This window comes from Phalaenopsis equestris, unplaced genomic scaffold, assembly GCF_001263595.1.
Source record: "Phalaenopsis equestris unplaced genomic scaffold, ASM126359v1 Scaffold214330, whole genome shotgun sequence".
NCBI lineage: Eukaryota > Viridiplantae > Streptophyta > Magnoliopsida > Asparagales > Orchidaceae > Phalaenopsis > Phalaenopsis equestris.
Window position 1 is genome coordinate 123,507 of NW_018233122.1, and position 14,366 is coordinate 137,872.

The 14,366-nt window shown below is 33.7% G+C and overlaps 2 protein-coding genes across 2 annotated transcripts in view; both read right to left on the reverse strand.

Moving 5' to 3' along the window:
• LOC110037056 overlaps window positions 1-4,531 on the reverse strand; it is a 20,551-nt gene extending 16,020 nt beyond the window's left edge. Inside the window, exons 1-3 of the mRNA XM_020741630.1 lie at window positions 4,424-4,531; window positions 3,828-4,067; window positions 3,659-3,714 (exon numbers count right to left, since the gene is read on the reverse strand). Of these exons, the coding sequence (XP_020597289.1) occupies window positions 3,659-3,714; window positions 3,828-4,067; window positions 4,424-4,531 (404 nt within the window). The remainder of the gene's footprint in view (window positions 1-3,658; window positions 3,715-3,827; window positions 4,068-4,423) is intronic.
• Window positions 4,532-9,140: 4,609 nt separating this feature from the next.
• LOC110037054 (vicilin-like seed storage protein At2g18540) lies at window positions 9,141-12,432 on the reverse strand. The gene is made up of 2 exons (XM_020741626.1): window positions 12,295-12,432; window positions 9,141-10,673 (listed from the first exon to the last, which is right to left on the reverse strand). The coding sequence occupies exons 1-2, from the start codon at window positions 12,419-12,421 to the stop codon at window positions 9,286-9,288; spliced, it is 1,515 nt and encodes a 504-aa protein (XP_020597285.1). The 5' UTR covers window positions 12,422-12,432; the 3' UTR covers window positions 9,141-9,285.
• Window positions 12,433-14,366: the final 1,934 nt, after the last annotated feature.

Here is a 14,366-nt window from a genome sequence, read left to right on the forward strand (position 1 = left end):
ATATATATATATATCTATTTTTGTCTATTCATATAAATTTTTCCATATCCTTAAAATCATTTCATTGGATTGGCACTTCCCCCTTAATTAATTTTCCCATCTCACACGATTAATTACACATAATCCAAAACAATTTAGCATACAAATTTCATCTACTGCTAATTGCCTATCAAAATATCTCTTTTTCACTCTCTGCATGCAGGCACAAATTGCCTACTAAGAAACAAAGTGCTCGGCCCATTGTTCTCCCCCTCAGTAGACAATAATTCAAAAATATTATAAAAAGTAAAATATTTAAATTTGTATTTCATAATGAAATTCTTTAATACTTAAGAATATTTTATGAAAAATTTACTAGCAACAACAATAATTTGATCTTTACAAATCCAATAAATTAGTTTTCATTTCTTATTTTTTCAATAATTAAAATGCCAAAAATTTAACCTTAAGAAAATAATAATAGGAACAGTGTAATATAAACCTTGGTCATTAAAAATATAGAAATGCATTTTTTGTAAATTATCCATTGCAAATTTCTGATTTCATATGAGCGTATGTGATGTATTAGAAGCATGGATTTTATTGACTTATCATTGTATTACTTCTATTAGTTTATATTTAATCTTGTTTATCTTTATTTGAGCTGTCACGAGCAATATGTTAATTTTTAGCTTAGAAATAATAAATAATTCTTTTATCTTGTAGGATCATGTATTATAAACAGCCTTACATAGTTTATGCAATATGCAACTTTAATACTTAAGAAAAATAATGCTTGGCATGCCCTCCATACTTTTAAGTTGTGCATATTGATTCTTTCCATCTCTTCTTTCTTCCCTCTTTCTCCTTCTTCCTCAATTACTTCAAGGTTTAAACAAATGTACTGATTTGAGTCCAAATCAATACGTATCAGAACCCAATTTCATTCCTAAAATCTCAGCCCTATCAAAAAGACTTGTTCAATACCTAAAAAAGGATCAATAACATCAGCTTGTTGCTTAATATAGTGCAATACAATAACCAGTTATTCTTTAGCTAATATATTTACAAGACCCGTCAATCAAAGTAGGGTAGAAATGATCTCCAAGCTCCTTAACAATATAATTTCTATGCATAACTGATTAAAACTTACAATCACTCAAATATGATATATAAATGTATTTTCTAAATTATATTAACAATATTAAAGCATCATATCATACAAAAAAATATATGATTCCAAAATTTGATATTTATAGTGCATTTATCATGTATGGAAACTTCATCTTTAGAAAGATTATTATTAAAACTTTAATATTTTGATGAGTTCCGACCATTTCAGCATAATTATAGTTGAATTTAATTTTTAAATCCAGAAACTCAAATATATATATAAACTCCATGCTTTTAAATTTTGCGTACTAATTAATATAAATGAACTTTTCGCCTCGAAGGTGAAGAATAAAGATTGTTTTCCCAATTCAAAATCAAATCATTTAATGTGAACAAAAATGTGAAAATTGTTCAGATTTGGAATAGGCCAACATAATTTCATTGATAGGAGGAGAGGCACTTAAACTGAATTACAATATGTATAATAATGGAATGTGAACATAATAAAATAACCAGAAAAAAAAATAAAACAGAATAAAACAAAAGAGGAAATACATAATCAGGAAATAAAATCAAATAATGAGTGATAATGACATAGGAATAGTCGTTATAATCTAATACTCCCCCTCAAATTGAAGCAAAGATGTCAGTCATGTTCAACTTGGACTTGAAGTCATCGAACAAAAAAGCGAGGCAAATTCTTGGCGAGGATATCCACTAGTCGACCACTGAATGACACATATGAAACGCAAATCTCCCCGGACTCGATCTTTTCCTTAATGAAGTGTCTGACGATCTCCACATGTTTGATAGGATCATGCTGAACTAGGTTAAGGACATAATAGCCGCAGCTGGATAGAAGTTGTCATATGGAGTTCGCAGAGCCTGATGCATAACCAGAGAGTTTCACAGAATCCTAAGAACATAGATCGGAATTCGCCTTCAGGAGGACAAAATAATTTATCTCCAACCTCAAACTTGTCCCTAATCTTAGCTTCCTTTGAGTACAAGGATTCACTCACCTGATCGACGAATTGGAATAAATCTCCCTGGTACCTTTTCACTTCCTCTCAATGCGTTCTCATCATCATCATCTTTATTTGAGATGCTACATCATCGAGTCTTGCTATTGTGACAGGCTTAACTGCCACATCTACCTTGAAGACCAACTTCTAAGCTTGTTCAACTTGGGTTTCATCTTTCCAAGTAACTTTAAAAAGCTTAGTGCTTAGGATGCCAGATAACTCTAAAGCCTATGTCTTGGAATAAGTTGGATTAAAATAGCTTGTTGCTAGAGGGTAAGAAATTGGATCTTCAACAAAGTGAAATTGTTGGAAACCAGTTCAAAATCAACTCCCTCATTCACTAAATGTTGAGTGCATGTTTAGAAAAGAAGTTCTTCGCTTGACTCCAAGCAATGGGTCTAACACCTCTCTACTTCACAACTATCGGCAAGCAGAGATAGCATATTGTCACGGACAAATAGTCCCACATTGGCTAGGTGTAGGGCCGAAAAGCAGTATTTAAGTCCTGGGCTGCCCACCACCCACAAGGGCTCTTTTGGGAGGTGACAAGTGGTATCAGAGCAGATTACTGTCTGCCAGGTGTGTGGACTCTCCATGGTCCAGTGGGACCCTCAGTGGAGCCGATCCGTGACGAGGGCGTCACGTGATTGGGTGGAGGAGAATGTCACGGACAAATAGTCCCACATTGGCTAGGTGTAGGGCTGAAAAACAGTATTTAAGTCCTGGGCTGCGCACCACCCTTAAGGGCTCTTTTGGGAGGTGACAATATGCTATAGTTGCAGCCTTCGACGCCTAAGTCAAATCAATAACCATCCCTCACAGCAAAGTTTAATTGCAAACTTTGTCAAATGCATTGTTAAATATATAAGAGCTTTTTCCTAAGCTGATTTGACCTTTACTTTCTTCTTTATAGACTCGTCTACTATTGTAGAATCTCTTGTAGGAACAAAAGACATGACGCACTCCAGTACTCCGCTACCAAAAAATATTTCCGCTATATAGTCATCTGATGTCATTAAAGCGTTAAGCCTCCTAAGAAGAACTCATCCAAGTAATACTCTACCATCAATATTTAATTGTTAAACTTTTATGACCAACACTCACAAGTAGCACCCAATCAAGGGGTACCTAACAAACAAATAACTAATAGCAACACTAGTTTTATTTGCCCAATGAACTCATAAAGACACTTACAACAAAAGAGGTGATTATTTGACCAATGAACTCATAAAGGCACTTGCAAAAAAAATTTCCATGTGTGCCAGACATCCACAAATTCAGAATACATAAAAATTGTAATGAATAATGTAAACTAATCAACCAAAATAACATTCTCACTGGGAGAAACAACAGTATCATTGCAGTTTGTGAAGAACCAAATATGTAAACTAATCAACCAAAATAACATTCTCACTGGGAGAAACAACAGTATCATTGCAGTTTGTGAAGAACCAAATATGTAAACTAATCAACCAAAATAACATTCTCACTGGGAGAAACAACAGTATCATTGCAGTTTGTGAAGAACCAAAAAGCCAAACCTCGATCTTGAACCTGCTTCAAGCCCTAGCAGCTCCTTGGAAGGATCGAAATCATGCTGCAAGATAATGAAAAGCTTCAAAAGGCAATAGTCGCCCAGAAGAATCACATAATTAAGGAAAAAAGATGAGAGAGAAGAACGGTGCTAAGAAATTCGGCAAAAGAACCCACGTGAGTTGAATTGCCGTTCACGGAACAACCAATTCGCCATGAAACAGCGCCTATCCTCCGAGAAATGGAGATAACGGAGGCTCGCAGCTGCCTGCCTTTCCATCTCTCTAGAAGTAAGCAGTGCCAACGCAGAGTGCATGCGGAGATCATTTCATCTCCAGCAATGAATCTAAGCTCTCTGGAGTTGTCGACACCAAGGCGTACTTCTGTGTTGCAGGCTGAAAGTTTTTCGATCTCGCGCTGGAAAAAACTTTTATGTCTCGTTTGACTATCTAAAAAATGATTAAATCTAGTGTTATTCTAAAACGGCATTAATATCGTCATAATAACATCTCAATATCACGAGAAATATTTTCGTACATAAGACATAGTGTATGTACATAAGACATAGTGTATGTCAGGTGGGTTACATGGAGGGCATGGAGGGTTATATCCGGGTTATACCCCTGTAACCTCCATGTAACTTACCTGTAACTTACAAATATATGAAAATAGAAGCGCAGAACTTACTAGTTACAAATAGGTTATAAGGATGTTACAAGGGATATAAGGCGGACATAACCCCCATTACCCTCCCTGTAACCTACCAAACTTACGCAGCTCTGCGTACTTCTTACGTACGCAATTTTTTCCTCAATACCACCGGTATCATCGTTTCGCTTCAATAACTCTGCAAAATAACTCGAATAACACCACAATAACATCGCAATAACAAGTAACAACAGTAATTAGCGCCAATAACACCGTCTGAAGAATCACACAAATAACATTGCGGTAACACTGCAATAACCCTCACAAAATAACTCCATTAACACCGCAATAAATCTTAAACCATAATAACATCGCAATAACACACGTTAACAACACCAATAACATCGTACGAAAGACCGCACAAATAAAATTATGATATTTTTAGGGTGTTATTAGCGTCTTTACGTCATTTTTTATGTGGGCCAGTCAGTTACACGTGACAATTTTTTGTTAGAGTCCGAACGCAGAGCTGCGTCGGGACTCCGTATGGAATTTTTTTTTCTCGCACTGAGTGAGAAGACGAGAACTAAACGGTGATTTATGATTAGTAAATTTATAAATTATAATTGCATTAATTTTTTTTTTCATGAATTTAGTAAATTCTAATTTTAGTCGAACGGAAGGTAAATATTCTGTAAGTTTTTATCTTTAATGTTATAACAATTAACTCAAACATACAAAACACATTAATTTCCACGGATTATGCACCTAAAGCACGAACATAGAAGAGGACCTTCTTATAAGCAAGAAGATCGAGGAAGAATTTCTAAAATGATTCAAATTATACGTATGTTGAAGCAACTGCTTAATTCATCTGTATGTCTTGTAGTTGTACTCTGCAAAGTAAAACTAATAGGCTCCGGAAATTCTACTTGGTTCATGATAGAAGCAAAAGAATCACTGACCCGTGCTAATTAGATCGTGCTTGGGGGTCAAATCATATTGTCGGGACATGACACATATTTGAAGTGAATGATTATAAATTTCATACAAGCACCTAGTGTGAGTAAAAACAAACTTATAATTGTGGTGTGTGTGTTACAAGAAACACACACACAAATAACGAGATCAGTTATTACAACATAATAAATGAAATAATCTCGTTGCAATATTCAGGTAATGTTGAATGCAATGTCTATCATATTTCTAATCGAGTAACACAGACACTAGACCCGTATGATATTATTGAAGTTTAAATGAGCATAAGCTATGCAAAGTATGACTCATTTATTCTGACAAGTTAAGCCAGTCAAGTTTATTATCTTTGATATCTAGGTCGAGCAATGGATAAACTTGATTGGGTTGTTGTATTGAAGAATAAACCAGAAAAATTGTTGAGATGTAAAATGCTATCGAACCAATTCACCAAGAGCCAATTATGTCGAATTTTCATATTCAACTTAGCTCAATCGACGAGGAGTTATCCCTAGAGGATTCACGAGGCTTCATGAAGAAGTCCATATGGATGAAAACGATAATGAGGTTGGTGAATAAATTTTGAGTTCTTTAACACTCGGATCATCGAACGAAACAGAATAAAAAGTAGTTTTTATACTTAGTTATTTAATTTATGCACCTTCTTGTGTAGTTATGAAATGTTTCATGTTGTCATTCTACACAAATTTCATTTTACTTTTATGTCTTAGATTACATAGTGATCATGCTTACTAATTCTTTTTTTTTTCTTTAGCTGATGGCAGGTGTCCCGGAGGGACCCCGCGTTCAAAGGACTTTGGCGAACACATATTAGAGGCTGAAGAAGGTCGCCAACAGCGCTGACAGGTACGACACTTATGCAACCACTCAAGTGACTCTTTTTGTTGCCCCTCCTCCCTCACCAGGTCCCTCATAGGCACCACCTCCCACTCGTGCATGATATTTTCGCCCATATTCCTCATCTAATGAGTCTGGCCTCTTTACTCTAGCACCTGAGATGATTAACTCAGTCGATAGAGTCCATATCGTGACGGAGGGTGACTCTTAAGTCAATTATACTTTGTATAGTAAAGTAATTTCAATTTTCATTCTACTTTGTAATATGACTAATATTTTATTTCCAGGTTCTACCCCTCCAAGCCGCCCATGATGCGGATCATGGAGATCAACTGGAGTAGGTATGATCAATCATTTATTACATGGAAGCAGACCCCAATTACGACTTGGTATATGTACTTTAGGGAGTTTGAGGTATGATATTTTAATTTGAAATAGAATGCTAATTTTTATCTTTTTATATTCATCAAACTTACATAATTACTAATTTTCAAAGGTCTTTTTACTCATTGCCGGAACATCATCGGTAGATCTGAAATTTTTTTGAGATTCATGCTAGGATAGGCTTGAGGACATGTTTACTACAACACAGAAGAAGGGGCAGAAACCCTCATGACTTGGTGAGGAAGTATGGGTTGAGTTGAACCGTGTATATGCTTCTCTGGAATACCATAGAGAAAGACAAAAAAAATCAACGGAATGAGATGACTGAGAGAGTCAAGGGGTTGTACTCTGAATTGGAGGTTCGATTCCCCACACATTGCACTATCAAAGACTGGTAAGATTATCTAAAAAATCAAAAGCTTACAGATTTATGCAATCATGGGACTCTAATATTTTTTGATCATATATACATGCCAAGAAGCTTGTCCGAGAGTCATCAACTGCAGAGTTGCATGTCTTTACATATCAGTGCGTGAGGACACAATACTGGGCATTCGAACCCTTTCGACATGTCAATGTAAGTTACAAAAATATAATTTTCTATTTTTGTGGGGCTATTAATATGCTAATTAATATTTAAAATGCAAATTAATGTTTGGATTTTGTTATGCATAAAGAGTACGAGCAGCTTCGAGAAAGAGAGAGGGAGATGGCTAGCCAGACATCGCCGTCCGCCAGCAGCAGTAATAACCAGTCTACCACTGCTCAGTTTAATTTTGAGTTGTGGACGCATGCAATGGGGAAGAAGAAAGGGATAGTGTATAACGTAAGAGCATAGGGGATAGCATTTGAGGTTGAACGCTCACGTGCATTTGTGAGTGGGCCTAGCAGCTCTTTACTGACTCTTCATGAGAAGCTTGTCAGGTGTGACATGATGATGAATGAAAAGCTTCAACAGACGTGTGAATACCAACAAATTGTTATAGATAGTCTGTCGCGCTTGACAGGAAGTTTTGATCGTCGAGGCAAGCGACATATGAATGATGTCGAGGAGGATGAGGATGAGAAGGAGGAGCCGAATTCTGATGGCGAGAAGCATTAGAATTTTTATTTTGTGTTTGATGTTGTTCCCTCGACATAGGGATTAATTGTATATTTTTTTCATTTATGTTTAATCAAACTTTCAGTTTCTTATGTTGTGAACTTTCAACAGCTTGATCTGTTTATATTTTATCAAATTTAGTAATTATGTTTCTTGTATTTGTTATGTGCAGCAAGGTGAAATATATGTTTGTTTTGCTGTATTTTTTTTATTTTCTTACATGTTTGAATCAGATTAGTGTTAAAATGTTCTGACACTAACCAGTCAATCCATACATGTTGTCGCTAAATCGACGCATGAACATCGAACCCGGGTGATGCTAATTAGAGTCGACATGATCCAATGCTAATTTGAGTCAAACAAATTCGACGCTCCTGAATTGTTATGTTTAGGGCTGTAAACGAGCCGAGCTTGAGCGAACTCAAGCTTGGCTCGTGTTTGGCTCGTTCGAAATTGTTCATGTTCGAAATCGGCTCGTGTTCGAAAATGGCTCGTGAACAACGTGTTCGTGTTTGGCTCGATTTAAATATTCGTGTTCATGTTCGGCTCAAAATTGACTCGTTAAAATTAAACTGAAAAAATAGATGTAAAGTGTTTGATTCGAACCTGAACCAAATGTATGCAAAGCAAGACGTTGAACCACATTACCACAAGAGCAATTACAATTTAAACTTAGATATAAATATATATAATATATTATTATATAAATAATATGTGTAATATATTATTATATAAATAATTATATATTTTTTTTTTATTTCAAGCTAAAACGAGCCGAACACGAGCGAACAAAGAGCTGTTCGTGTTCGGCTCGTTTATAATTCGAGCTTTAAAAACTTCTTCGTGCTCGGCTCGTTCGTGAACGAGCCGAACACGAGCTACTCAACAAGCCGAACATGAGCTGTTCGCGAACAACGAACTTTTTTGACAGCCCTAGTTATGTTAGCATTGCCCGCATTTTCGAAGAAAAGTTTTAGTGATAAATTTTGGCAACGCAAATTCAAATGCTAATAAAAATCCAACGCAAATGCCGACGGAAACTCAATTACCGACGCATAATTTAACGCCACATTTTTTATGCTAATATGATGTTAATCGGGATTAGCATCAGAAAATCTCCAGATTAGCGTTGGAAAAGTTCGACACTGAACGGGCAATTTCTTGTTGTGGTTGTAACCGGTATGACATTGTAAATCCTTTAGCTTTATTGAGTAGATGATTTATGATTCAAACAACAAATTCTTTTACCATTGGCAAAAGTCATAATTAGATTTGGGGTTTAAAAATAAATGATTCATGATTTGCCACACTATGTATTAGATAACAACTATTCATTGGTATATGATCCCAAAATAATGTTGATTGATAGTCTTTAATTTGTTGCACTATACTTTGTTTCATTCCCTATCAAGATTCATCTCACAATATTAAGTTATCATCCCTTATAAATCAATCTAATGGTGTCTTTCATTGAAAAATATATAATGAATTAGAATATCCACATTAAATTCATATCATGACATATATGTAACCCAATATCACCACCTAACCCACTCCTTACATTTATTTATGTATAATAGAACAAGTAGAGCAATAGGATCAAATAATTACAGTCTATTAGTATATAAAATGATTTTATTAGGCCTCATGTCCACCATATACACCTAATCATCCTCTTCTTCTCAGCTTCCGAGAGATAAAATAACCAGTTGTGAATGCCACCAGAGCCAAAGTAATGTATTTTTTGTTTTTGTAAACTCTATGCAACACTTCTTCTATAAATCTACTATCTATCCAATGCAACCAACCCTTACCTTCTTCTTCATTCCAAACCCATCTTCGCTTTCTTTTTTCTTTATGTACTGGTTTCTTCTCCCCCACTTCTGCCTCATGACAATACCTTGATTTCTCTTCAGATTCTTTTAGCTTCTCTTTCACCATTGATGCTTTCTTCATTTCATTTAATATTGATTCATCTTTCCTCTCTTCTACGTTTCTCTCCTTCATAGTTCGTAGTTCTTCTTTCAGTTCTGTTAAGGGTTCTGCTTCTGTAATCCTCTCTTCCATCTCCATTGTTGTCATCTTTGCTTCATCTTTCATCTTCTCATTAATGCGCTGCATTGTTTCGTTCATTATTTGGTCTTCTTTCTTCTCTTTGATAGCTACATCTTCTTTCCTTTCCCCCACATCCATTAATGGTTTCTTCTTCGCTACTGTTGCTTCATTTTCTTCCTTCATCGCATCTGTAATCATCTTTGTCTTCTTCTCCATTATTGGTTCTTCTTTCTTCTCTTTAATAACTGAATCTTCTTTCCTTTCCTCCATAGCCATTAAAGGTTTCTTCTTCGCTACTGTTGCTTCATTTTCTTCCTTCATCGCATCTGTAATCATCTTTGTCTTCTTCTCCATTATTGGTTCTTCTTTCTTCTCTTTAATAACTGAATCTTCTTTCCTTTCCTCCATAGCCATTAAAGGTTTCTTCTTCGCTAATGTTGCTTCATTTTCTTCCTTCCTCTCATCTGTAACCATCTTTGCCTTCTTCTCCATTACTGGTTCTTCTTTCTTCTCTTTGATCACTGCATCTTCTTTCCTCTCCTCCACAACCATTAATGGCTTCTTCTTCGCTATTGTTGCTTCATCTTCTTCCTTCCTCGCTTTTGTAACCAACTTTGCCTTCTCCTCCATTACTGATTCTTCTTTCTTTTCTTTGATCACTGTATCTTCTTTCTTATCCTCCACTGCCATTAACAGTTTCTTCTTCTCTACTCTTGCTTCATCCTTTTCCTTTCTTGTTTCTATAACCATCTTTGCCTTCTCTTCCATTACTGGTTCTTCTTTCTTATCTTCAGAAGGCTTACGTTTGATGATTCTTGGGATGGTTAAGGAAAGAATATTGTTCTCCAATTTTCCGCCAATTTTTTCAAAGTTTGAATCTTGTGGAACTTTATAAGAGGACTGAAACCTAGCATATCTGAGTTCACCCACTTGCTTTGTTCCCAGGACCGTTATCTTCCCGGTTTGGTCATATGAAATATTCAATTCCTCCTTCTTGAATGCTTGTATACATACAAAATAATAATAATAAAAAAATAAAATAAAAAAAAACAAAAACAAAAACAAAAAAACAGATTAAACAAATTTGTCTCCCTTGAGATTCAAGTTGGTAGACAGTTGCATTGTCAGTCGTAAAACCCCTCTCCCTCGGGTTCATTTACGTTAAATTTAATTTGTCAAATTCGATAAATCAAGAATTATCACATCATCTTTATCAAATCTAAATAATCAGGATTTATCGAATTCAATTGCACAAGGAAGAGTCAGCGAGCGACGACAAAATAAATTCACCTCACAATCAGATATACCAAATCCAGATTTATATTGTAGAACTATTTGAAAAACAAAAAAAGATGAAACACGAGAAAATTTGATTTAACGAAGTATTGAATTTCGTTTTCATTTTTCTTCATGTTTGAGTGGATTTAAGCTAAATCCATTGTCAAATCCTATTAATAGAATGCTAAAGAAATGCAATTGGCCCGTGTAGGTTTAGATTGAAAATTTAGTTTAAACAATGAATATAATTATTTTGAATATTTTGAGTGTCAATTAATTATTAAAATAATAAATTCCATTAATTACATTCTTATTGTGGCCATTTCATTATTGAAGAGATTTATACTTTATAATCCAATATAATAACAGTAATTAGATTCACAATTGAGAATTATTATTATTATATTGAAAAACAAATAAAAAATAATTCTACTCTCCATAAATATATCACATCAAAAAATAATATATTAATTTTTTAATTGCATGATAATTTCCTTTTAGATGATCATAATAAAGGATAGATTTGAAACTTAAAATTTAAAAGAAAATTGAAGATCACAACAAGGGGAAATATTTGAGTACGTAAGACGTACGCAGAGTTGCGTACATATTAGGTTATTCAGATGGTACAGACAGGTTACACTAAGGTTATAACCCTTATAACTCTTCATGTAACCTAAGTGTAAACTACTTGTATCCTCCGAATAACCTAATATGTACACAACTCTGCGTACGTCTTACTCACGCAAATATTTCTCCACAAGAAGAGATTAAGCATTAGTGGATTTAAGGAGCTATATGGGCATATATTATCTTACTATTTTGAATTTATTTATTTATTTTATATATCTTGATAAAAAAATATATATCAAGGCATCCTAATTAATATAAATTAATTAATAGATTTGTTTTGAAATTAGCACTATACATAAATATTTCATATTGCACTAAGCTAAAAATAAATTCAATGATTTTCAAGTTCACGAGGATATATAACAATAAAGGACATAAAAATGATAAATTTACATAAATACCAATCAATTTGTATATATTTACATCCAAAATTTACACTTTCATATGCATCATAACCCATGCATTAAAAAAGCTACATTTATATCAAAGATTTGAATTTTATGCATTCAAATATAAAAATTTATGCATTATAGATTTGCAAATATAGAAGTCTTATGGAGTATAAATGTAATTATATAATTTATATCAAAATAATTCCACATAAAATTTCTTCTTCTCAATTTACATTCCTCACCCCTCCTAAAATTATGATATAATTAATTAATATATTTCAATTAATAAAAAATAAAAAAAAATCATTTTTTTTAATACCTTGGGGAAGATATAGACGGAGGATATAGCCGGAGGGCTCCTGCACCCATTCCTCCGGCGGCTTGAAGTCATCATATATGGGTTGAAGTGGCGGCCGAGCTCTCCTCTCTCCTCTCCTCGGAAGCATTTTTGATTGAAGAATTGCCTTGAGAGATTTGGAGTACTTGATGGATATATATAAGGAGATAAATATTTATATTATTTAATAATAAAGTTTATATTTTTATTTATATGCATGCATGCATGAAAATAATATTACGATCGTATGTGCATTAACGGCTGTGATGCGTGTAGAGAAAAAAAAATACGACTTTGTTGTATTTGTATCGACTGACATACATATGGTGAACGTATGTAATATTTGCTCGTGTGCATGGCATTGTTATAGGGTTTCTTTTGAAGTAATGGGTTTCTTGTGGCATCTTTATTCTATGAGGGAGAGAGAGGAGAAGGTTGGTGTTGTTCCTTGAGTTACAAAGAAGCTAAAGTGAAGGTATTTTCTCTTTTTGGGGTGAGGTTAGGGAGTTTTGCTAGCTTTTAGATAGGAGTTCGGCAAGATTTTCATATATAACCATAACTTTTGAACAAATATTACCCCTAACTTTTGAACAAATATTATGTTCAGACTCTGGACGTAGAGATACGTTCGGAGTCCAATGAAATCACGTCACGTGAAGGTGACAAAAAAAAATCGTTAAAAAAAATCGTTTTAGCACTAGCACAGGAGAATATTCCTTTCCTCTCGTGTTATTTCACATTATGCATGTGTTATTATAGTAGTATTAATGTATTATTGTGTTATCAAAATATTTTCGGTATTATAATAGCACAATGACACTTCAATATCACCACAATAACACCTGAATAACGTTGAATAACACGGGAGGAATATTCTCCTATCTTACCAGGCCAGATCACAAGAAAACGAGTTTTTTTTTCTATCAGCTCCATGTGGAGGTGATTCATTGGACTCCGGACGTATCTCTACACCCGGAATTCAGACTTAATAATTTTTCGTCATTTCTTATGTATTTACATGCATGACAAGGAAGCTTTATTTTTTTACATTTTTTATGATCCAAATATTTATCTCACCTACCCAACCAAATGCCTCTGTTCTTCTCATTTCTCTCCCAAAATTTAAATTTATCGCTATCCAAAAAGAGTTTTATTTAGTTCCATAACGAGAATATTAAAATAATATTTAATAATAATAATAATAACTCCGGAGCCTTCGCGTGGACGTCATTCAACTTATTCGGAGTTATAGTTAACAATAATTAATCTCTAGTCATTTTTATTTTCTTACCACACAATTGTTATATTATCACATGCCATTCTCATGTTTACATACATACCCTTACATATATATACCTATAAATATCAAATTTTGGGTATTATATATATATATATATATATATATATATGAATTTCTAATTTTATATATTTAAATATATAATATATAAACAATCATATTTACAAGCATATCACTCACATTCTTAACATTATAATACTAAGAGCGTGTTTGGGACAGCTTCAGCTTATTGAATAATCTGCTGATAAGCTGATTAAAAATAATCTGTTGATAAGCTAGGTGCAGTGGCTATTGCAAATTTTTATTTTTTTTTAGAAAAGCCAGATCGCTGCAAAAAGCTGTCACTGCACCTAGATAGATGCATCTAGGTGTGTGAAAACGTTTTAAAAAAGCATAAGCTGTCGAAACACAGTTTACCCAAACAATCTAGGTGTGTTTTCAAAACGTCACCGCACCAAATAATTTGCCCCAAACGGGCCCTAATATTATTATTATTAGCTTTTTAAAAGTGATATTAACATTTTCATGCATAGATTCATAACAGCAAAATATTATAAATGAAATATCAAATTTTAATTCTTTAAATTGTAAATAAAAAAGAATTTTGTGATATGTTTGTAAGTTTTTCTTCTATTTTAAGCAGGAAATTTTAAATTTAAAAATAATATAAATTTTAATTGATCAACCAAAATTTTTTATAAATTTTTCTCAACATAAAATATAATGATTTTAAATTTTATTATAATTAAAATTCTGA